Here is a 26854-nt window from a genome sequence, read left to right as displayed (position 1 = left end):
TATAGTATTGGTTTTCTTATACAAATCAGGACATACGTGTGTGTATTTTCAACTAGTGAGCTTGCATTCTCTCACGTGCCAAAGCAAATGTGTTATTTTGTTTATAGATGTTCCAATTATAAATTTTCGCCTTAGATTTGGTTAGTAACATAAAGTCAATAAAATCGAAATAGCAAAGAATACGAATACGTAATATGTCGGATTGTTTGGACAAACAAATTACAGTAGTCCCTTTCTTAAACGTCCTACGGTTAGTGCACTTCCGTTCACCGTCCTAGTAAATATAGAGAGTCGAAGAAATTGAAGATGGTAATTCTGTTGTTTTTCCTCTTTTTCAATAAAGTAGTTACCTAAATTTGGAGAGGTTCTGTTTAGGCATAGGCCTGACGACCTATTTAAGACGGAAACTTGATTCCGTTATAACTGTAGTGCACTGTATAAATCATGACTGGAAATTTTCACTTATATTTTTTTTTATTAGCTAACATTATATCTTTGTGTATGTATTATGCAAAGTTTATAGACCTGTGGACCTAAGTATCTCCCATAAACATTACTTCATTGCATAGAAGGCGAGGGAAGTAGATAATATCTCGGGATCATATTTTTTTTTCCTAATATAAAATTTATGGTAATTCTATAGTAGTTACGATCGTGTCCTGGGTTTATTTATTTTACGAATTTAACATTCCCCTTTATTTTCTCTCTCTTTACCAAGGATGCAACTCCACTAGATTTAAAAGGTTTATATTTATTTTTTTTAAAAAAGATTTTGATTTATATAAATACCAATACATCATACATTCACTCATTCATTTATTTATAGTCTCATATTTACTTATAACAATATTAGCTATTTTTTGTGCAGAAGTTAAGTTTATTCTAGTTACTTCGTACATGTGAAGGTGCGAGTTTCTTCCTTAGTCGTCGTCGTCATATCGTGTCAACGTACTACTCTCTATTATTTTTTTAAACGCGCTTGTATCTTCCTGTCAGTCCTAACACCCATTATTGCCTGTGGTTTGTCTTTAATATATCCAGAGTTCAAGTAGAGTGAATTGCCTGTTTTAATCTCCTTCGAGGCTTTGATAACTGGTTTATGCGTTCGAAATGAGCTCCGGAAATGAATATAGTTATAAGATATTGTCTGAGTCTAGTACATAAACATTATCACACACTCATCAAAACATCACACACTACACAAACGCACACATACCGCATCATATGTATATCACACTAACATCTAAAGTTAATCCTCATTCGATACATACATACATACATACACTTTAATACAATTATATAAACGTTAAACAAGAATTACATAGGATTACACACATTACATGGATATTTTATTTTTTTTCTTTCCACGAATATTCAGCTTTAGCAAAAAAAACGTATTTATATATATAGACGTATAAAGTGGTAAAAATTAAATCCTACACTTGATATTTAAACTTTAGGGACATTCGAATTTCGAGCATGGATGAAGGTTTACGTTATCTGTTATTTCGTGTTTACTGCCATTGAGCGGGTCGATACCTGCATGGTAATGCTTTGTCACCTTTCGGAAATAAATGGTATTCTAGTGTTTTTTTTTTTTTATTCCAAGCTACTTGAGCATTCCTAGTATATTAGTACTAGTCTGACGAATGGTTTTCTTTATTTGAGGAGTTATTCACATTTTCTTGTATTTTGTTTTTCTTAATTTCTTATTTTAGTTAGACGTTTTATAAACATGTTAGCTTTGCTATTTGCGGTCGGCGACTGATCTTTTAAAATAAGCCGATACTAAGAATGTCTTGTCGTCGTATCCCCCTCCTCTTTTTCTTTTATGTGAATTCAAATGTATTGCTGCCGCTAGAAAAGTTATACTAAAAATAGCTCATGGAGACTGAACCACGATTTGGAAATTTCTCTGTTTTAAAATTGTTCTTAGAGCTATATGATTTATTAGATATTAATAAAAGTAAGAGTATCCATAAGGAAGATGTCCTGATGACGGCCGAAACGTGAGTTAAAATATTAGAGAAGATTTTTTTTTTTTACCAGCAATTTTGCTTAAAGAACTTCGAGATCCCGGCCTGCCTAGCAGGGTATAATTCCTTAAAACTTATTCTCTTTTAATCCCCGTTTTGTTTTGTCCCTGCCCTAATTTTGTTTCGTCTTAATAAATTAATAACTTTCTTCCCATTAATTTGGAACTAAATTATATTAGTACGCAAACATAAAAATTATTAAAAGGAAGGATTTAAAATTAAATAACTTAAATTCTGAATATTCAGCCACTCATTTAAAAATTAAGAAATATTCAGGTAATAGTCTGGCCAGAAAAATCGATTTTTTTTATTTTATGATTGGAAAGAGTGTTTTATTATGCTTACAAATATGGTTACATGTCAGGTTAACTTTGTGGTTTGTGAAACTATATGTTCAATGGAGTATGATGTTTATTTCAGTAGAAAGCTGTATGTAATCGGTGTCAGATAGGGTCGGCCTGAGATCTTGTGTTTATGATAATTTATTAAATGTTGCATTTGTATAAAGAAGGAAATTAGATTTCGAAAGCGCTTCGTAAATGGCAGGTTCTTTAAAAACTCCATATGTTTATAGTCACGGATGATAAAACATAAATTCTAAGTAGTATTTCATACATTTATGAATACAAAGAAATAATTGTAAAATAATTATGCCTCCGTGATGGGGTCTTTATAAGTATTTTTTTTTATATTATCTTCGTTATACTTAAAATATTATAAAAATAGATCGTAATCTGGTGAGTTTCTCAAATTTCCTACCACGTTGTTTTGTTCTCTCAACTATAGCCATCCCTCTGTAGATAATATATATATGTAAATTAAATAAAACTTTACAACTTTGTAAAGCTAGGTCCCTTCTCTAATACTGCAATTATTAAACTTTATCAGCTTTGAATTAACAAACTGTTTTGTAACTGGTAACGAAACGCAATGCTTTCATACCATAAGCCCGAGTCATTCTGTCTGTAACTAAAGGAAAGTTGTGGAATGAAATCAAAATGGGAAGGTTCACATGTATTTCATACGAAGGATAAAATTATTCGTAAAATATCACTATTAAACCAGAGAGAAGAAATGACTATTTTGGTTTTAAAGTTAATCACGGCAAGGCAATGTCATAATATTTCAGTTCTTGTTCATGGAAAATAAGTAAGGTGAACTGCGAAACTACTTAGGTATCTTTGGATATTTTCAACTTTTACTCTCTTTTGCCTTACCTCAGTGCATATGTACTTAAAGTACGAGAAGTGGAAAGTTTAACTAAATTATTTATAACATAATAAGTTTCAAGCTATTTCAAATCCTAAAGTATTTAATTTTCAATATACAGTGATATCTTCTTCAGTGATGTAACAATATGTTAACTCGGCTTCAGACGTACAGTCATTCGTTTTAAAGTCTTTCCATCTCGATAAAAATATATTTAACCACTTTCATTGCTTTTGTGCCCCTGAAGTGTGAATAAATTAATAGTGGAAGGTGTTTCTAGTAGTAACAAAATATTTTCAAGTCTTACGTTTCAACGGCGAATAAAAAAAAAAAAAATATTGCGACGTATTACCGTTATTGTCAGGAGATTCTACGATTTAATATGATTCTACATCCTAAATATCATACTGGACAAACAAAATAAAATTACACAATGTGGACAAATTAAAACTACCTATTTTAATTATAAAACAAACTTTATTCTGACCCACGTTATTGTATGTTATTTTTTTTCTTTCTTTCCTTTTTCGTTGTATTAAAGTTTGTAAACAATTTAATTATTTTGAGTACTAAACAGCGAAAACATAATATAAAGTAGAAAATTGAGAATTGGGACAAAGTGATTTTAAATATATATATATTGAGGAGATAAAGAAAAATATGTGAAGAATTTCAAAACGTATTCCGAGAGTGTATATAAACATTTAAATTTCGTACTTAAAGCTATATAAACTTTAATATTCTAGTTAATGTTCGAGTTACAAACAATAATATATATATATATAATGATATATCATTATAATTATCAATATGTATAAACGTATTTGTTTACTTTTTCTATTTTTTTCAGTTTTATGTAATAAAATCATATATATCTTGTATTTTAATCCATTTTATTTAACTTATAAAAATACTAGATACTGCCTTTACCTCTAATGTGGTTCAAAGGTTCTAAATTTAACTAATATTTCTAATAATCTTGTTCTATCGTTAGTTAATGACAATGTGCTCCAAAAAAAAAAATCGTTTACTTTGTGGATATCTACATGTGTTGGTAACTGTTTTATTTAGGTACCCACTAAAATTCAAAATCAATTACTTAACCACAAACACGAAAAAGGAAGGTCTCAAAAATTTCTCGACTTCGTCAATATTTACAACACATTAAAAACTTATATTTCCCTTTTTTTATTTCAAAATTCAAAATTACTTTTTTTTAAAATTTCATTTTGTGGTACTAACTCCCCTCTTCAATTCTTCTTGAGGCAGCACGGTCAGTTTTTCTTTAATATTTTGGTTTCTAAATTTCTAATTATCCTTAGGTAGCTAAATTATAGTTACCTTAGCGACAAAACAAATCTCGATAGAAGAAAAGAAGGGGGAGGTTAGTGACACATAAATTGGCGACCGTAAGCAGGACGCGTTTCCTTAGCAACGGTGCTTGTTACTATGATAACGGGCACCTTGCTTAAAATAAACCGAGAATTAAATCTCTGAGAAATGTGTTGTAAATTTCTGCGTCGTTAGAGATTTCGTAACCTTTTAAAGTAATATGTTAATTTTTACATCTACGTAAAAAATGTGAGACTGGTGGATACTATATTGCGACTGCGTCATGGGTATAGCTCGAAATGCCTGGGGAGGTGCACTTATGTAAGAGAAAGTAAAAGGTTAGGTTTACAAACCAATTTAGTGTTAAGTTTTTTCATTGTGTATATTAAATAGATAGATGGCTGCAAATGAAAATAGTATGTCGGGAAATGGGGAAACTCACGATAGTGAAGGAAGGAGGTACGCATGCTGTAACGTCCCGTACAACGAAGAAAGTACAATAGACAGAGGAAGAGTAGTGGAATGTATAGACTGTAGGCGTTGGTATCATTTCCTCTGTTTGACTTCTCCGAACACAACCAGTATCAATGCGATCCTAGAGGATAGTGATTTTGGTTGGCTATGTGAAGCCTGTAGTAGGAAGAAGTCACTTGAGAAAAGTATAGAGAGTCGTACAGACGGCTTAGAGGACCAAGTGAGTCCCACTGCAGCGTCGACTCCTATCCATAGTCAAGGTTCTAAGCAGAACGGAAATGACATGGACATTTTTATGGCTAGAATAACGCAAATGTTGGCTGCTACCAACGCAGCAATTGCCTCTTCTAATGAGCAACTAAGACGAGACATTAGTACTGTCAGTGCTAATCTTAATACCAAATGCGATTCGATCACGATCTCTCTCCAGACACTTTCTTCTCAGCTTGAGGCTGTAAAGATTGAAACACGTGAAGAACTTACAAGGGAGATAACGAATGTAAATAATAAATTTGCAGTAGTTAATTCACGTATAGACATATGTACCGGTAGTATCTCTTCTTTGGAAGAGAATATACAAAAGGTAAAAAACCAGTTAAGCGCTCACGATTTCCTGTTACAGGCCGTACCCGGCAGGTTTTCCAAACATGATGAGAAACTTCAACAACATGATAAATCGATTACTAGTTTACGAATACATGTGGCTGAATCCAATGATAGGAATAAAGTTGCATTTGCTAATTTGAATACTAAAATTCATGCTCTTGAACTCAAAGTCAAAACAAGCAACCCAGAGAGGGTTGGAGAATCGGGAATTCCCCATAAGCGAGCACATTTCAGTGTGAGCGAACCTAACGTCTCTTCTGCAGAGGACTCACCTCTCTCTCTGAATCTTAGTGATTCTACAAATGTAAATATACCTGTCAATACTAAAATCAGTACTCCTACTTTAACGGAAGTTAGTCCCAGAATGACTCCGTTGCCCTACTGTAAACCAGTGTGGCCAACTAGTCACCCTACTGTTCCTCACTATCAAGCTCCAGTATTAGAGAATTATAGCGTGAATACTTCGGTATTCAGTTTTGGGAATTCTTCAAATTGTGGTCCGGTTTATCCTACGTCTACGGCTTCATACGCTGGCTATCCTGCCTCCAGTCAGGTAGTCTACAGTGAAGGTATCCCTCGATCATATCCGTATGGCACAGGAGGAAAATACCCAGGTTACTCTGTAAGATTGAAGGATTTAGATAAGTTTCCTGTTTTTAGTGGGGATATTTCTCCTGGGGTTCCCAGGCGATTTTTACGTCAATTAGAACGTTGCTTGGAAATGTATCCACTGACAGATGCTGAACGAATTCAGACAATAGAAAAATGTTTACTACGTTACGCCGAAGCCTGGTTTCAATCTGTAAAGTATAAGATTAAAACCTATGATGACTTCGTAAGATTATTCAAGGAAATGTATTGTAACGACCGTATCAAACGTTCCCAGAAAAGAACTCTTCAGTCCCAACGATATGATAAGAATAAACATTCATCACTGTTAGATTTCGCTTGGAACCTAGTGGAAATGTATTTTTCAATTACTGATAATCCGAACCCGGCTGAGATTATTGATATCGTATTAAACTGCCTTCCACCTGAAAAAGCACGTTCTATATCTACTCATCTTTGTACTGATATTAATAAATTGTTATCAAGAATTGCAGCACTCTCGCCTCAGAAAACGAGTTTCGAAAATAGGCCCCAACCAAGACGATATTATGCTAGACAGGCTAAAGTTATGAAAGCGCCATCTTCAACTGTAGAAACTAGCTGTCAAACGGATTTCCTGACTTACACTCAAGCTGGTTTGAGATACCCTAGCAATTTCAGTTTTGACCAGAATAATTATGAAAGTCGTAATAATAGTGGATCGAGGCCGGCCCCGAACTTCAATAGGGGTAATGGTCGTTTCAATTCGTACCGAGGAAGGCCTAGAAGAAGTGAAACACCATTTGACCGGCGAAATGTCAATCATCAAACCGAACAAAGTACTGGTGAAAGTAACAATAGGTCGAATGGACGAGGTTCAACATCAAACCTCAGAGGGGAAAGGCGAAAAGAGCCCAAAATTACCATCATAACTAGTAAAAGCGAAACCCCAATTAAGTCGTCAAACTAATAACGCAGTCTCTTTTGATCATGGGGGAAGATGACTGCGCTGCACGAAGAATCCCCATAGATAATACCAACAATAGTAACGTGGATCAAAAGCTGGAAAAAGATATACACTTTTCGGAAAACCAACCTTCGAAATTTAATTTGGATTCGTTTGTTGAATTTAAAGTAAATTTCGTGGTGGAAGAAGAGCCCAAAGTCGATAAAGAAAAATATTTCTCAACATCTCCTGTAGTCAAAGGTACTATAGGGGGAGTATCCTTAAAATGTCACATAGATAGCGGGGCGGAGGTCTGTATAATGGATTGGGAGGTTTGGAATCAGTTAAAGAAGCGTTTTCCTTCAGCTAAACTCAGACCATACTCTGGCCTGACTTTAGGTGCTTTCGCTGGTACAGAGAAGTTCGCTATACAAGGAGTACAAAATTTCAACATTAATATTCAAGATCATATCTTCGAAATCCCCATGTTTGTGATAAAATACTTGAGAACAAATATTATTTTAGGTTGTCCATCCCTTTGGTAAAAGTTAAAAGGTTCGGGCTACAAATTAACATAATAGAAATTGTAGGGGCTTGGCTTGTAAATGTATATTTATCTGTGAGAGTGTTATGTCATGTTAAGAGTGTAAAATGCCTGGGAAAATGTTATACAATTTTAACATGGGTTTCTAATTCGGTGTGCTCCCTCCCTTAAGCATTTCAAAGGGCTCCCCGCGATGTAGTCGTTAATCTTGTCTATTATCACCAGTCTTCACATTATTTGATCAGAATGAAGGGTGTAACATAATTTTTTATCCTTCCTGGAGCACATTGTTCGAAGTGAGTAACATGATGTTTTGATCAGAGGTTGGCAGTGGTTATTGTTTTAAATAGGTGTTATAGTATTGGTTTTCTTATACAAATCAGGACATACGTGTGTGTATTTTCAACTAGTGAGCTTGCATTCTCTCACGTGCCAAAGCAAATGTGTTATTTTGTTTATAGATGTTCCAATTATAAATTTTCGCCTTAGATTTGGTTAGTAACATAAAGTCAATAAAATCGAAATAGCAAAGAATACGAATACGTAATATGTCGGATTGTTTGGACAAACAAATTACAGTAGTCCCTTTCTTAAACGTCCTACGGTTAGTGCACTTCCGTTCACCGTCCTAGTAAATATAGAGAGTCGAAGAAATTGAAGATGGTAATTCTGTTGTTTTTCCTCTTTTTCAATAAAGTAGTTACCTAAATTTGGAGAGGTTCTGTTTAGGCATAGGCCTGACGACCTATTTAAGACGGAAACTTGATTCCGTTATAACTGTAGTGCACTGTATAAATCATGACTGGAAATTTTCACTTATATTTTTTTTATTAGCTAACATTATATCTTTGTGTATGTATTATGCAAAGTTTATAAACCTGTGGACCTAAGTATCTCCCATAAACATTACTTCATTGCATAAAAGGCGAGGGAAGTAGATAATATCTCGGGATCATATTTTTTTTTCCTAATATAAAATTTATGGTAATTCTATAGTAGTTACAATCGTGTCCTGGATTTATTTATTTTACAAATTTAACATTCCCCTTTATTTTCTCTCTCTTTACCAAGGATGCAACTCCACTAGATTTAAAAGGTTTATATTTATTTTTTTTAAAAAAGATTTTGATTTATATAAATACCAATACATCATACATTCACTCATTCATTTATTTATAGTCTCATATTTACTTATAACAATATTAGCTATTTTTTGTGCAGAAGTTAAGTTTATTCTAGTTACTTCGTACATGTGAAGGTGCGATTTTCTTCCTTAGTCGTCGTCGTCATATCGTGTCAACGTACTACTCTCTATTATTTTTTTAAACGCGCTTGTATCTTCCTGTCAGTCCTAACACCCATTATTGCCTGTGGTTTGTCTTTAATATATCCAGAGTTCAAGTAGAGTGAATTGCCTGTTTTAATCTCCTTCGAGGCTTTAATAACTGGTTTATGCGTTCGACATGAGCTCCGAAAATAAATATAGTTATAAAATATTGTCTAAGTCTAGTACATAAACATTATCACACACTCATCAAAACATCACACACTACACAAACGCACACATACCGCATCATATGTATATCACACTAACATCTAAAGTTAATCCTCATTCGATACATACATACATACATACACTTTAATACAATTATATAAACGTTAAACAAGAATTACATAGGATTACACACATTACATGGATATTTTATTTTTTTTCTTTCCACGAATATTCAGCTTTAGCAAAAAAAACGTATTTATATATATAGACGTATAAAGTGGTAAAAATTAAATCCTACACTTGATATTTAAACTTTAGGGACATTCGAATTTCGAGCATGAATGAAGGTTTACGTTATCTGTTATTTCGTGTTTACTGCCATTGAGCGGGTCGATACCTGCATGGTAATGCTTTGTCACCTTTCGGAAATAAATGGTATTCTAGTGTTTTTTTTTTTTTATTCCAAGCTACTTGAGCATTCCTAGTATATTAGTACTAGTCTGACGAATGGTTTTCTTTATTTGAGGAGTTATTCACATTTTCTTGTATTTTGTTTTTCTTAATTTCTTATTTTAGTTAGACGTTTTATAAACATGTTAGCTTTGCTATTTGCGGTCGGCGACTGATCTTTTAAAATAAGCCGATACTAAGAATGTCTTGTCGTCGTATCCCCCTCCTCTTTTTCTTTTATGTGAATTCAAATATATTGCTGCCGCTAAAAAAGTTATACTAAAAATAGCTCATGGAGACTAAACCACGATTTGGAAATTTCTCTGTTTTAAAATTGTTCTTAGAGCTATATGATTTATTAAATATTAATAAAAGTAAGAGTATCCATAAGGAAGATGTCCTGATAACGGCCGAAACGTGAGTTAAAATATTAGAGAAGATTTTTTTTTTTTACCAGCAATTTTACTTAAAAACTTCAAGATCCCGGCCTGCCTAGCAGGGTATAATTCCTTAAAACTTATTCTCTTTTAATCCCCGTTTTGTTTTGTCCCTGCCCTAATTTTGTTTCGTCTTAATAAATTAATAACTTTCTTCCCATTAATTTGGAACTAAATTATATTAGTACGCAAACATAAAAATTATTAAAAGGAAGGATTTAAAATTAAATAACTTAAATTCTAAATATTCAGCCACTCATTTAAAAATTAAGAAATATTCAGGTAATAGTCTGGCCAGAAAAATCAATTTTTTTTATTTTATAATTGGAAAGAGTGTTTTATTATGCTTACAAATATGGTTACATGTCAGGTTAACTTTGTGGTTTGTGAAACTATATGTTCAATAAAGTATGATGTTTATTTCAGTAAAAAGCTGTATGTAATCGGTGTCAGATAGGGTCGGCCTGAGATCTTGTGTTTATGATAATTTATTAAATGTTGCATTTGTATAAAAAAGGAAATTAGATTTCAAAAGCGCTTCGTAAATGGCAGGTTCTTTAAAAACTCCATATGTTTATAGTCACAGATGATAAAACATAAATTCTAAGTAGTATTTCATACATTTATGAATACAAAGAAATAATTATAAAATAATTATGCCTCCGTGATGGGGTCTTTATAAGTATTTTTTTTTATATTATCTTCGTTATACTTAAAATATTATAAAAATAGATCGTAATCTAGTGAGTTTCTCAAATTTCCTACCACGTTGTTTTGTTCTCTCAACTATAGCCATCCCTCTGTAGATAATATATATATGTAAATTAAATAAAACTTTACAACTTTATAAAGCTAGGTCCCTTCTCTAATACTGCAATTATTAAACTTTATCAGCTTTAAATTAACAAACTGTTTTGTAACTGGTAACAAAACACAATGCTTTCATACCATAAGCCCGAGTCATTCTGTCTGTAACTAAAGGAAAGTTGTAAAATGAAATCAAAATGGGAAGGTTCACATGTATTTCATACGAAGGATAAAATTATTCGTAAAATATCACTATTAAACCAGAGAAAAGAAATGACTATTTTGGTTTTAAAGTTAATCACGGCAAGGCAATGTCATAATATTTCAGTTCTTGTTCATGGAAAATAAGTAAGGTAAACTGCAAAACTACTTAGGTATCTTTAAATATTTTCAACTTTTACTCTCTTTTGCCTTACCTCAGTGCATATGTACTTAAAGTACAAGAAGTGGAAAGTTTAACTAAATTATTTATAACATAATAAGTTTCAAGCTATTTCAAATCCTAAAGTATTTAATTTTCAATATACAGTAATATCTTCTTCAGTGATGTAACAATATGTTAACTCGGCTTCAAACGTACAGTCATTCGTTTTAAAGTCTTTCCATCTCGATAAAAATATATTTAACCACTTTCATTGCTTTTGTGCCCCTGAAGTGTGAATAAATTAATAGTGGAAGGTGTTTCTAGTAGTAACAAAATATTTTCAAATCTTACGTTTCAACGGCAAATAAAAAAAAAAAAAATATTGCGACGTATTACCGTTATTGTCAGGAAATTCTACGATTTAATATGATTCTACATCCTAAATATCATACTGGACAAACAAAATAAAATTACACAATGTGGACAAATTAAAACTACCTATTTTAATTATAAAACAAACTTTATTCTAACCCACGTTATTGTATGTTATTTTTTTTCTTTCTTTCCTTTTTCGTTGTATTAAAGTTTGTAAACAATTTAATTATTTTGAGTACTAAACAGCGAAAACATAATATAAAGTAAAAAATTAAGAATTGGGACAAAGTGATTTTAAATATATATATATTGAGGAGATAAAGAAAAATATGTGAAAAATTTCAAAACGTATTCCAAGAGTGTATATAAACATTTAAATTTCGTACTTAAAGCTATATAAACTTTAATATTCTAGTTAATGTTCGAGTTACAAACAATAATATATATATATATAATGATATATCATTATAATTATCAATATGTATAAACGTATTTGTTTACTTTTTCTATTTTTTTCAATTTTATGTAATAAAATCATATATATCTTGTATTTTAATCCATTTTATTTAACTTATAAAAATACTAAATACTGCCTTTACCTCTAATGTGGTTCAAAAGTTCTAAATTTAACTAATATTTCTAATAATCTTGTTCTATCATTAATTAATGACAATGTGCTCCAAAAAAAAAATCATTTACTTTATAAATATCTACATGTGTTAGTAACTGTTTTATTTAGGTACCCACTAAAATTCAAAATCAATTACTTAACCACAAACACAAAAAAAAAAGGTCTCAAAAATTTCTCGACTTCGTCAATATTTACAACACATTAAAAACTTATATTTCCCTTTTTTTATTTCAAAATTCAAAATTACTTTTTTTTAAAATTTCATTTTGTGGTACTAACTCCCCTCTTCAATTCTTCTTGAGGCAGCACGATCAGTTTTTCTTTAATATTTTGGTTTCTAAATTTCTAATTATCCTTAAATAGCTAAATTATAGTTACCTTAGCAACAAAACAAATCTCAATAGAAGAAAAGAAGGGGGAGGTTAGTGACAATAGCAAGTTCAAACCATCAGGCTTCGCCATGGGAGAGAATACTTAACGCATTGAAACGTGCATCCACTCATTTTCTCATATAAACTTCTAAGCTGAATATCTCGAATAGTTCTCAACGTACAGGAGTTTTATTATCTGTTATAATCAGCATGAATTGGTCCTTCAAATGACATGCTTATTTCTCTGCAAGCGAGTGCTTTCTCCCGAACTTCCCTTGTCAGCTGGCTTCAGACCATCATATCCATTAAATAATACAATAAAACAATTAATATAAACAATGAAATGTGCAAATTGTACATATAACAGAAAAAACAATCCCTTTATAAACATCCAAGCGTATGTCGTTCCACTTAGTGAGCAACTTTGTAACTTATAGGGTGCCACATAGATTTGCTGTGATGATTACTAAATTAATCCCCAATTATTCTCTACTAAATTAATTAATAATCATAAATTTAGTATGAGGGATTAATTCCTCTCTTTCCAAATACAGTTTCTCCCAGGCTCGTGGCAGTCAGCACCTTCATATTTGCAATCACCCACAGTCGTGGCAGTCAGCACCAATAATTGGCTGTGGCAGTCAACACCCGTGGCAATCAGCACCTATCCAGCAAAAGCACACGCGCTAGCCACTAGACCAGCGGGTAGGGCTTTAAAAAAAATGAGAAAGTGTTCAGTTAAGAGGCAGAATCTCGTACTAGACTCTACACATTACTACGCACTGATATTGAAGAGAGCGTTGAGAGTACAGGGAGAGCACGGGAATCGTGCTTTCCTACTTTAAGGAAAGCTATATATATTCAAATTCAAAAATGCATTGCTAGCTTTCATTCTGGAAGCTCTCTTCTCATCCTAGAAGGTCAGATATAGATAGGAATTTGTTAGGAAAATAGAAATTTGTTAGCTGTTAAAAAATATTTAATGTTATATATATAATATTTATTTTAATGTAAGGTCTTTTGTTTCTATTTAGATATACGACCCTACGAAGGCAGATAAGTGATGTGTATGTTGTGATTCACAAAGAATTAAACGAACAGGTAAGCATAGATTTATCTTCAAGCCCAACTATTATAAAAATGTTACGTAACACGGTGTAATCTAACTTGTGCTACGAGAGCACATAGGCTCCCGCTGGTCTAATGACTAGCGCGAGCGCGACTGTGGCAAATGGAGTCCAGGGTTCAATTCTCTGTAGGACAACCTTGAAATTTGACCGCATTACGATGGTTTGAATTCCACTTGAAATTGTAGACTCAAGTTTTATATATCTTCGGTGCTGAAAGGGATACTCAACACCAAACTACGAGCCACATGCGACCCGTCACTTATCTTATATCTACGTTTGCATATATTCATAAGCTGTAAGTTTTGTTGACAAAAACTAAAAGTTAACTAATAATAGAAAGTTGTACATACTTGAAATATCATAAACATATTTTCACTCAGACCAAATCTTGACCTTTGCCTCCTCTTCTGGTTTCATGTTTGTTTTCAAAAACTTTTGCTTTCACAATTAATAAAGTTGTTTGCTGGCAGACGAAAACAGGTCTTTTTAACAGTTTCTAAATAGATTCTATTAAACACGATTTTTTAAATTTATTTAGAAGCGAAAGTGATTTTGGTAAAAGCGAGTAAATGTTCGTTTCTTAATACACAAGTCTACTTAGACACTATTGTAGTTACAAGTAATATATTGTAAAGATGGAACGGGTTACGAAATTCATGATTCAGACACACCCCGCGGGATTCTGAGACGATGAAGAGTATGTATTATGGGGCTGGTAATTTATTTTTAACATACCTGATCTCACTCCTCTCAATAAATCTAGTTTCTTTTGTTTCGTTGTGTACCTCTGTGTACCAAAGCATTGCACTGAAAGCTAATTACAACGGTTATCAGCATAAACGCGTGAGAATCTCAGAAAAGTAAAGCTACGTGTTTTCTTATAAGAGATTGTCAAAATTGAACCAAACGAGCTTGTAAACTTGTGTAAATGACATACCGCTGAGCACAGTGTTTTGTTAAATATAACTTGGTGGGGGGGTTGGCTCGAAACTGCTGCTTTATTTTATGTATGGGAGGACGAATAAACATTAAATCATATTTGAAATACCGGTAGTTAAGAAATTGTACCTTAATTATAAAATGTCAAATGAAGCACGTGAATATTGGAGCTCGAGTAGTGAAAATCATTTATTCACTATATTATTCTGCAGTAATGATGTTATTTTGGGTGCTTCTGGGGTCAGTCTAAGAAGAGAAATCCAAATTCGAATGACATGGACAAAGTTCATAACTGATTGTTGGATTTTGAACTTCTAATTTTTTAAAATTTTAAATAAAATCGAACCAGTTCAAACTAAATTTGTATTCTGTATAATTTTGTACAGTCACGCTCCAAGTATTGTTTCTTTGCTTCGAAAGTATTGACTTAGCTCAACATATTGTGATCAAAAATCCTGAATGAAACACACTCAACAAAATCCAGTTTCGTGATTCAAATAGACTTGTCTGGTAGCCAAAATTTTAGCTATCTCAAAAATTTAAATGATTTTTTAAGTGTAGTTCACGCAGATCTAGTTTAATTTAATACTTTGTATTTGTATCAATATCTAAAATCATTTGTTAGAGTACCAGTTTGACAAATATTTGCTAAGTATGCTTAACGATTTTTCAGCTATCAAGCTCAATAAAACAGTAAGAAGCATTAAGTTAAATGAATAGTGATAAACTTTTGTATACTGGTAAATTGTTTTAAAGTTAAATTACAGTATTTAACAATATTCTTTGAATGTTAATGTTAGTTGGTTGAAATTGTCTGTCATTTTCTTAATAAATGTTAGATTAAAACCTTGATAGAGACAGATCTTAGATTAAAACCTTGATAGAAAAAGATCTTACAGATCTTACAAATATGAATTGATAAATTTAATGTACAGAACTGTGCGAACGACAATCCAAAAATATTTAAATTCCTGTAACTAAAATTCCACAAGATGACTTACACCATGAAACCAGATTTGTTAGTGTAGTTTATTCATATTTCATTCAGGCTGCTGCTTCATAAATGTTAAGCACTTTCGAAGCAAAGAAACAGCACTTTGATGGAGCAGGTGATATACAGAATTTTGCAGAACACGAAATTTAACTTGAAATAGTTCGGGTTTACCTAGGTATATATATATATATATTATTTACTCGTATATAATATAAAACAAACCGTCGAACTATTTTCTGGCTACTCTCTTAATGCAAGTGATTTGAGGGATACCATCAGGTATAGTCCTCCGAATACTGAAAGATACGTAAGTTACATAAAGTAACGAACAAGATTATTGGTACCTTCAACAAGAAATTTGAAAATCTTCCTTTAGCAGTCAGTTGATTCTCTCCTGTGATTCGAGTTTGCCCTTTAAAATTATAAAGCTTGTAGGAAGATTGGTATTTTCCATCTCATAGGCTGGCCTATAGATTTAAACAATATTTTGAATAACAGCATGTAACTCCAGTTTGGATTTTAAAATCTTGACCAATAAGGAATTCTCTCAAAGTTAAAATGAATTCAAGTTGCTATAGGACTAAGTGGTTGTGAAAGACTTATTATTCTATTATTCTGAGGGATAATTGATTCAAGATATTTTTAAATTTGCCCTAATATTTTTTTGAGTTTCTCTGTAAAACACAATGTGATAGTACAACAGGAACTTGTTACTTTTTTCCCAAAGAAAGCTAAAGTTCTTTTAAATATAAATAATGTAAAAATAAGTACACGTTTTTTAACAATACGATTCAAGTAGTTACTTGCCTTACCATCTCACTTCAATCCTCTAAAAAGAACACGTGTATTAAGTTGGTGTAAATGAAATGCCCACCAGAAGTGTCATTTCTAAAGACCGAAAAAAAAACTACAATACCTGGTAAATCAAAGTAGTCTGCAACTGCATACTTTTCCATCACTGAACCAACGATTGGATTCCGTGGCGAAAGAAAATTAGTCTTAGATGTGAAGAAGTCTTCACCACAAGTAGCATTGCCTGATCACCAGGGGAGTTACTCTTATCCAAGAGGTGATCGAGAGTCTGGAAGAGATGGTAGTTTGTGTAACTGTAGATAAAATATTTCCTACTGCAATGCATGGAGACTTCAACGTTCTTCGAGTGACATTTGAGCATACATTGTCGTGCATCATGAGGTCTGTCTTGAACATTTCTGGATATTTGTTGGCAAAGTTGCGGTGCGTTTCATAGAGCTCAGCATTGAAACTCTCCATTGTGATGGTTTAGCGTAGCCTGCGATATGATTAGTCACTCCCATCATAGACCATCATACCAGCAATAAAACCTTCTGTAGGTGGAAAGGTGGTTTAGGAAACAGTCCTGGACGTTGATCATGGTTCGACCATTGTCCTCACAATGTATGATGATCAGTCCTAACAGATCCATTTTTCATCTGAAGTGACAATGCGATCCAAGAAACTTTCCATGTTATTTTTTACACTCAGAGAAATGCGCATCTCCAGACGGTGATTCTAGTTGGCCAGTGTCAACTCACGATGATCCTTAAGTCCAACTTTTCACCTTACCCATTGCACGGAGCCATCTAACTACAGTGGTATGGCGTGGATGTCGAACTCGTCTACGCTGACACACTTTTCCGAGGGTCCCTTCCACGATGTTCTTGAGAAACTCATCCAAAATGACGTTTATCAGTGCCCACAGAGCTCGTTTTGTAATGCTGTCACCGGAACGAAATTTGACAAACTAACATCGAGTGATTAGTTAACTCGCTATTCTTGGCCAAATGCACTGCTAGTTTCTTGAAGCCTGTTGTGCAGAATGCCCCAGTTTGAATTCGAAAAGAAAACTCACTTGCAGTTGTGTGCTCCATGGCGTACTTTCACACGATCTTGCTCAACAATGCACTGCCTCCTGAATGATCGTGTGATCTTAGTTAATTCCTGTCCTGTGTTGTTACGTTGCTGAGGTGAGTTTCTAAGCGCACGTCAAAGCGAACATTTCATTCTCATCATCCTAATTGATCATTCAGTGATCCAAATAAGTTATAAAAAATTCCCATAATGATCCTTCGACTTTTCACTGGGAAGCAAGCTTCCCCAAATATATAAATTCTAGCTACACCAGTGCAGCATTGTAGATAAATTCTAGTTTTGTGGATTGTTTGACAAAAAAAAAAAAAAAAATCTGATTAATCATTATTCGGATACAACATATACTTGACTTTTCTCGTGTAATAACTTGATACATAAAATATTAGGACAGGTTTTCTGTTACAATGGACATTAACAATACTTTTGAAATATTTATAGGAAATGTTAAGTTGTAATACCTAAGCGCATACATACTGGACATTAAGACATCGATATAGCAAAATAATCTATAACGCATTATGGTTTTGAGATATAGTTGACTATTATTTCAAGGACGATTGCAGATTGAGAAAAAATCTAATATTGTATGAATCTAATTTTCTGTAACAATCTTCCATGTTTAGTTTCAGGGCCATATAATCACCAGTTTTTGCATTGCTGAAGATCGGTAGATGATGAGATGATTGAGTGGAGACAGGTGCTACTACCAAGATAAATGTACTTTGTTGTTTATTGTTGTTACTGTTGTTTCCTGTATAAATATTTATGTATATACAGTTAATAAACACAATCCATGAATTTGCGTTTATATTTCTGAGCTCCGAGTGTTATCCCCGCGATATATCTAAATCTGCTTAATTTCTCCTACACGTTAATTTCTTCTATAAAGATTTTAAAAATAAAAATTGTTACATTTTGAAGCTCAATCTAGTTCTTTTAAAATACTGCTGATGCTTCTACTGAATCAAATTTCTTCTTAGTTTTGAACCCCACACTATCCTGTTGGCTGCACATAAATAGAAAGTGCTTTTCTGTCTTCAACACAATTGAATGGAATTGAATACTATTAAAAATATTTTGCAAATGAAATTTCCTTAATTGATCAGCGCTCTAGTAGAGAGAAACTGGAAGGCGAAGAATATTTTTTTAATATTTTGTTTTGTTATCTTAATCAGTCATATTGATGTAACTCATTTTTGCATGAATCCTAATCAAAAGTCCTATGGTCTTTGCAAAGGTAAATTTCCGGATTTTAACCCCCTCCCCTTGAATAAGCTGTTATGAAAAAATATTTACAGTAGTAGGATATGTATAAAAATCCTGAAGCTTTATAAAGTTAGGATCTTGAATTTTTCACTAAAATTCTACTTATATAAAGGTTTAAATTATTCATCACATGTTTAGATTGTTTTCCTTACATTAAACCAAAATCATAGCAGTACATACATCCCAACTTACATATGTATTTGTGTTGAAAGTACTTATAATGAAAGACTAATTCATGGTTAATTTAGTGCTTCATCAACTTCCACTCAACAGTTTAAATTGTTTTTCAGTATTTTGAGGATATAATAGGATAAATTGAAGTCATAGCATTATCGTAATATTTCAGGTTCTATGATAGCAGAGACACTTTTATTTTCATTATTCCTAAGCTTTGAAGTTAATTGCAAATTTCTGCCCTACAAAGTTATTTATATTAAGTTTCACATAACTTAAACATATACGTAAGATTTACATATATATTCATGTAGTTGTATGTGTGCGTGCTATAATTCCACAAAAAAAAAAATCTCAATTGAAGCACTGTTAATTATAATCCAGCAGTCTGTATGCAAAATTCCTGAAAAGATTATGCCTAGTAACATTACAGAATTTTAATATAAACTAGTTTCACACACCAAAAATTAATATATTATGAAATCTCGGCAAAAGTCGAAAGTAACTTGCCAATTTTGTTCCCCAATATGTGAACCAAACTAAGGTTTTGTCCCATGAAATGGATGTTGTTTTTGACAGAATATTTCAATATTTTAGTATCATTCGAACAGGTCTCATAATGAGTAGTCAACTAGAATACAAATTCAAGTTAACTCAAGGTCCAAATGCAGTACACCGTTCACACTAATAGTTTCTCTTTCTTTGTCTAATGGTTTTATATCCTACGATTTTGCTTTAGGCTAAAAAAAATTAGAATCATGCGACTGACTCTAAAAAGTAAACTACGTTGTTTTTTTAGATCTCTGAAGCATAAAAAAAAAGTTATATGCAGCTTTGTCATGTCTTGAGACACTACAGAATTTTCGTTGAAAAAAATCAACGGAGCATTCTTTCCGTATGTACAGTCCGCAGCAAAAAACCTGCAACATGAGATGTTAGTTTAAAACTACACCTAACAGCGCAGGGAATCAACATAACGTCTAAAGTGGCACGAATCACGCCAGAGAAATTCTGCGTCCTCCCATGCACTCTCATTTTGGAGCAAAAGACTTAGTCTTTTCACAATAAACTTACATGCTCATGTTGCAGGTTTTTTGCTGCGGACTGTACAAAGTGAGGAAATATTATTACCGAACTTGGGGAGAACTTCCTTACAACAAATGGAGGAGGAAGCAAATTCTAACATGGCTCGAAAAAGAAATTCTTTCAAAGCATGAATCTACCAAAAGTACAAAAAGTAAATGAAAAGCCAGAACACACTAAAACTATGAAACCTAGCTTGAGAAATTTACTAGTGTGTTAATTCATGTTTCAGTATCATATGATGCTTAACGAATTTCAATAGATAAGACTGGATATCTGAAGAGTTTTGAATAGTTAGTCAACTTTTAAATTTATTTCTATATTAGTATTACACGCTTCGAAAGTACGAGATGTTTCTTTTCTTTAAGCAATGTTTAGAAATTCGTCCGCTGCAGCACTGCGGTCAGCATCCCTCGCATGCGCGATATGTACACTCATGTCCAAAATGATTGTCGCATATCTATAACTGTCTTCTTGTAAGAATATAATTTGATAGTGATTTTGCAGGGTACTTTTAATACTGATACTATGTGTATAATCGGGAAATGTATATTTATGGTAAATTTGATAGGAAAAGAATTATAAATACGAAAATTAGTGAGTAAAACAAAATGTTGCTAAATGGACAAGAAAGTGTTATTTTCGTTTTATTCTTATTTACTGCTCATTTGACATGAAAATTGCCACATACATGTCTTTGTCGATTATACACACACTAACATTATAAGAAATACCGGGCGAATTCGTTAATAAATTATATTCCTACAACAACATTTATAGACATGCAACAATAATTTTGGACATGAGTGCACTTACATCTGTTCGCGCTGTGATTAGTTTTCTTAGTGCTAGAGGCGTAAAAGCGACTGAAATTCATCGCCAGATTAGTGAAGTGTGTGGAAAAAACTTTATGAGCAATGAAATGGTATGGAAACGGGTTAGATCCTTTAAAGATGGCCACAGAAATGTTCATGGTGAGAAACGAACTGGGAGACTGTTTTCAGTGATGACAGAAGACGCCTAGACAGTTTCTCATCATGAACATTTCTGTGGCCATCTTTAAAGGCTCTAACCCGTTTCTATACAATTTCATCACTCATAATGTTTTCTTTTAAACTTGGTCCGTTATTTTTGTTCATTTTCTTGTATAAACCATTTACAATGTAATGAAATGAATAGTGTTAAAGATTTCACTGCTGAGAAGGCAGTGCAAACGTTTGCGGGAAACTGAAGCAAAAATAAGATCATACAAAATAGTCATACAACCAGACTAATAATTGCCAAGTCGAAAAGTGCTTAAACTCATATAGCCGCATATTATATGCTATATGATGAATAATTCCGGCGCCAGGCCATCATTGCAACTGGAAATATGAGTTTGGCGCCTAATACTTTTAACGTTAGTACTTCCAATTTTTGCCAAACAAAGAATATTCATATAAAACAGATTTCAACCCAGATATAGTAGTGATAATAACAACATACAATTTCGCAACTTGGAGCTGACGAAAGACGACTACGGTTTCGGTGAAAACTTTTGGGAGATAAATAAATCTATTTCTGTGGAAACAGATTCGGTTTCCGGAGAACAACGAAACCCTATTCTGGTCAGAAATAGAACAAATTTTGGAAAAACCCGGAACCGGTTTTGAAGAAAACCCTAACCGGATCCGGTGAAACCCGAACCGGTTTTGGAGAAAATCCATAAGTTTCGGTAAAAACCGAACCAGTTTTGAAGAAAACCGAAAAACCGGTTTTTGTGCCCACCACTAGTATGAACACAAATATGTGGCGGTTTCCGGTGCCGCCGCGTCATTATATGCAGTGGTGAAACACAGCAGAATGTTTCGTCTTTTGTTCCATGTCATACGTGGGTTTCAATCAAGCAGGACAAAAGTATTGCTGAAATCCAATGTTTAATATTCAATAATATTTTATAATTACAGAGATTGTTAATTTCTTACGTGCCCTTAAGAGTAGTAAAAGGGCAGAGGCATCATTTTAGGCTCCGATTGCCACTCTCTTTAAGTTTGAGGTGTGTATATATTATTAATCAATGTTACACTTGTATTCATCAGTTTTCAATACTGAAGTTGAAAGCCTTTTAATTCAAGTAGCCCTCCAATTATCTCGTAGTGCTGAATCAAAACTATAAATACGCTCCCATTGACATTCGGAGTAAGAACCACTTGCTTCGAAAGTACCTATGGTAAAATAAATTGATTTTTTTTAGATAGGGCCCACAAGAATAAAACTCAATGAATAAATCATTAACAAACATTTTTTTTTAAATCTAACAGTTATAAAATACTTTCTGGTTTCTAAATCCGGGAAACGGAATTTTTAATACATCAAACAATTCCTTCCCATTTATTATTTTAATATTAAGATTCTGTTCAATAGAAATATTTATCTTGCATATGTAGATTAGTTCAGTTAAAGAAAAAATATCAGTTAAAGTTCATTAGGAATTACCAGGGTCGAATGTCTACCGTATAAAAATTCAAATTTATTTTCCTATGTATAGCAATTGTCAGATAGGGCAACATTGATTTCCTTCCTTCTTAACACGTACTCACTCATTCTTGAAGATAACATTTTCTTCTACACAATGGTACGTAAATGGTTGGCGGCCGACAGAATTGCAGGCTTCTATACAAGGTACGTATGTGTACGTATTTATTCAAAATAGATAGAAGCGAATTATTTTGGCGATATAATGTCTATGGGTGATGGTGTATATGAATAACCCCTTAACAGCAGAGAAATATCCAGACACATTAATGATCATTCAAAAACATGTGGCAAGTGAAGCAGGATGTTACGTAAAGTGGACTAACATTATGCATTCTTTGAAAGACCTAATGCTCTGATTCACTGACCCTCCACTCCTGTTGGCTTCATGCCAATATCCGGAACCAATGACTTTAGCCACATCAACAAATATTTATTCATTCCTCTACCAAAAGTTTAATAATATAAAGTATTTAAAATAGAAATCTTAGTGGTGCGTTAAAGAATGACATGTTCAACAAATTTTGATCGAAAGTATGTAAATTCTTTGAAATTGCGATTTTTATATTCATTTAAGCATAATATGAAAGGAAATGATAATAGAAGAATTTTCTTAGCTCAGGTTGTGAAAAAAACGCCCTTGTACAACAATAGCTGTACATATACAAATGTATTAATATTTATAGAACATTTAAGCAAAATTCTTGTAAAAACCTACATTTCACTTTTTTTTATCTATTTCACTGTGATGTGATAAGCTGGGGGAGTTAAGAAGTACCCTAACCTATAGCTTTCTATACCCTTGTACTTCCTTTTTCAAAATTGCGCAAATACCAGTTTCACAGCGATACAGAAAATAAAGTAACCGTGGTCAAGTTAAACATTAACAATTCCGTAATAAAAATCAGTATTGACATCAAAACATGAAAAATATGTACAAATACCTTTTTGTGCAAGAACTACACTGCAATGTAGACAAAAGTTTCAAGGGATCCCTTGTACAGGATTATGTTTATTTTATTTTGAGCGTCTTCGCTTGGCTTGCCTTTTGTAGGTTACATCTGGAGCATCCCTTGCAATAGTCCAACAGTAGTCGGCCAATATGTTAGAACTCCACTTTCCCTAATATCTCTTCTCCATGGCTGCAATATCTTGATGGAAACGCTCACCATGTTCGTCACTTACTGCTCCACAATCTTCGGGAAAGAAGTCTAGATGTGAATGAAGAAAGTGGAGTTTCAGAAACATATTGCAACCAAGATTTTCGTAGCACAATAACAACTTTGCTACCAGTTGTTTGTAATTTGTTGCTCGGTGTCTTCCCAAGAACTGTGAACAAACACTCTTCAAGCTTTCCCACGCAGCTTTCTCCTCACCTTGGAGAATTTCGTCGAACTTGTGATCTTTGAATAGTTGCCTAATCTATGGCCCTATGAAAACAACCTCTTTAACTTTGGCATCACTTAATCGAGGGAATTGTCCTCTTAGGTAGGCCCTACTTATAGGCCTCATCCTCTTGGTTCATGCTCTTAACAAAACTTTTCATAAGACCTAATTTAATATGTAGAGGGGGAAGCAAAAATCGGTTACGATCTACCAGTGGTTCATGCTGCACATTTTTCACTCCCGGCTGAAGAGTTTCTCTGGTACTCCAATCACTTTTGCGGTAATGAGATCCACGATCTCTACTGTCCCATTCACATATAAAGCAACAATACTTTGTATACCCTAACTGCATACCTACCAACAGTGCTATTACTTTAAGGTCACCACAAATGAGCCACTGAAAATCGTAATATTTAATGGCTTGAAGTAAACGTTTCAAGTTTTCATAAGATTCCTTCATATGAACTGCGTAACCTACAGGAATTGAAGGAAGTTCATTTCCAATATGTAAAAGCAATGCCTTTAAACTCACCTTGGACGAATCTATAAAGAGCCTCCACTCCGTAGGTTCGTAATTAATTTTAAGTGCCCTCATGAGACCATTTACATCTGTACATGCCACAAATGTGTCTTCCATAGTAAAAAATGAAGTGAACATCTTCTCCCTATTCCGATACACTGAAATATTTACTTTTTCCTGCAATAAATTCCATTGCTTTAAGCGTGACGCTAAAATTTCGGCTTTGCTTTTCGAGAGGTCCAAGTCTTTGATTAGATCACTTAGTTCCTCTTGAGTAAGTCTATGTGGTTCACATGGAGGTTCTTCTACGACAAACGTAGGGTCCTTCGAAGTACTTGATTCAGGAGCTTCAACTTCTTGATCATCATCAGAAAAAGGATCGTATTCTTTAGGTGGGTCAGGAACAGGTAGTCCTTCTCCATGTGGAACAGGGCGCATTGCAGAAGGAATGTTAGGATAGATCAAGGTCCGCTTCTTCTTCGTGGAAATTCCCTTCTTGACGGAAGGAACCATACAAAAATAACTGTCTCTGATGTGGTCGCTTGGCTCCCTCCAAATCATGGGCACTGCAAAAGGCATTGAGCTCCCCTTCCCATTAATCCAATTTCTTAGATTGCTGGCACAAGTGTTACACACAATGTGGGGTACCCAAGATTTATCTTGGTCTCAAATTTTACAACCAAAGTAATATTGATAGGCTTTTCTTATTAGTGGTGTTATAGTCTGCTTTTGTGAGGAAAATGTCACTTCCCCACATACGTAGCAGAAGCTATCCGCACTGTTTACACAATTTCGCGGCATTTTTGTTTATTGAAATCCTCAAAATGTAACTTGAAATAGTTCCGACAACTATTTAAAAATATACATTCGAAATACCAGTATTTGTGCGTACTTGTAGTTGTATTTTTATGTCCTGCACTACACAAACGTCATACCCAAAACGCTTATAACTGCACTAAACCTGCCTTTTCTAACAATAGCAGAACACTACTGAGATAAGGAACACAATGAAACCAAGCGTTCATATAGTTTCTCCAGTGTTGCCGGATCAGTGTAACATTTTACCCCAAACGAAGCGAATATATTTATTTTTAAAGCGTTATTATTAGACATGCCTGTAAAACGAAAAGAAGAGCTAATATTCGAAAATAACTTTCAACTTCGTGATCAGCACCACAAAATCAATAAGAATTAGCTGATTTTGTTCAATTTACATTTTCGTTCTTGAACAGTGGGGCACGGTTGGAAATAACTATCGCTGGTGGCGAAATTTTAACCAATCAGTAACACGACACTTTTTTTTCTGGAATAGGACGAATCATATTCTATTTTTAATTATGCAGATATATATTAACTAATAAGAAATTCAAATAATCCAAATTAGTATAAAATTAACCATTAGGAGGGGGTAGAAAGATGGACTCAGAATATGTATAGTTACCTTTAACATTGTTGAAGTGTCGCGTAAGTATTGAAATACAAATGATAATTAGGATTGACCAGGATGTTACGTACAATAAAAACGGGAATACAATAGTTTATACTATTAACTTTGCTTGGGGAATGGGCAAAGACCAATTTCTCATAGCAAAATGAAATGAAATGAAATCTTTGAGTTTTACGTCCCATGGTTATGCCGGTTAGGCTAAAGGAGACGGTGATGATGAGTAATTAATGAAATGGTGGAAAGAAGAAAGTGGGAGGAAACGGGAGAACGCCGAGGAAACCCACGCACACGGTGTTTGTCCACCGCAAAGTCCACTTGGCGGAGGTTGGGATCGAACCCGGAACCCCAAGCACCAGAGGTGAACGCTCTACCACTGAGCCACCGCGGCCCCTCATAGCGAAATGTTATAGCAATAATAACTGCATTGGTTATAAAATACTGTATATTAGGAGGTGCCTCTAGTGGTTGAGTGCTTACATCAGGTGCTAGAGGTCCCGATTGATCGATCCCAGGTTAAGTAAGTTTGTGATGGATAACATCATGTCCGTTAGTTTTCTCGGGGTTCTCTTATTTCCTCCCACATTCTCTTTCTACTAATTACTTACATGATTCACTTTCGTTAACCATTTATTTTAGCCTCAAAGGCATAACCGTAGGATATAAAGCTGAAATATTTCATTTCATTTCATAAAATATACAATTGTATTTAAAAACTGGATTTACAATATTTACTTACTTATCTAATGAGATTTATGCGTAGAATATACAGACGTGTTCAAATTATTAGACTCAACATTCAGTTTTTGAATATTTTACTGTTCTTACAATATTACGTGAGGAAATACG

At 33.5% G+C, this 26854-nt stretch overlaps 1 protein-coding gene across 1 annotated transcript in view; it reads left to right on the top strand.

Moving 5' to 3' along the window:
* LOC145660726 (uncharacterized) overlaps nucleotides 1–18416 on the top strand; it is a 73880-nt gene extending 55464 nt beyond the window's left edge. The window contains exons 6-7 of the mRNA XM_081726116.1: nucleotides 13700–13766; nucleotides 18242–18416. Coding sequence (XP_081582242.1) covers nucleotides 13700–13725 — 26 coding nt within the window. The 3' untranslated portion in view covers nucleotides 13726–13766; nucleotides 18242–18416. The remainder of the gene's footprint in view (nucleotides 1–13699; nucleotides 13767–18241) is intronic.
* The last annotated feature ends 8438 nt before the right edge of the window (nucleotides 18417–26854 follow it).

This window comes from Thermobia domestica, chromosome 1, assembly GCF_964235325.1.
Source record: "Thermobia domestica chromosome 1, izTheDome1.hap1.1, whole genome shotgun sequence".
Classification (NCBI taxonomy): Eukaryota; Metazoa; Arthropoda; class Insecta; order Zygentoma; family Lepismatidae; genus Thermobia; species Thermobia domestica.
The sequence above is the reverse complement of the archived record's forward strand: the minus strand, read 5'-3'. Positions and strand labels throughout refer to the sequence as shown.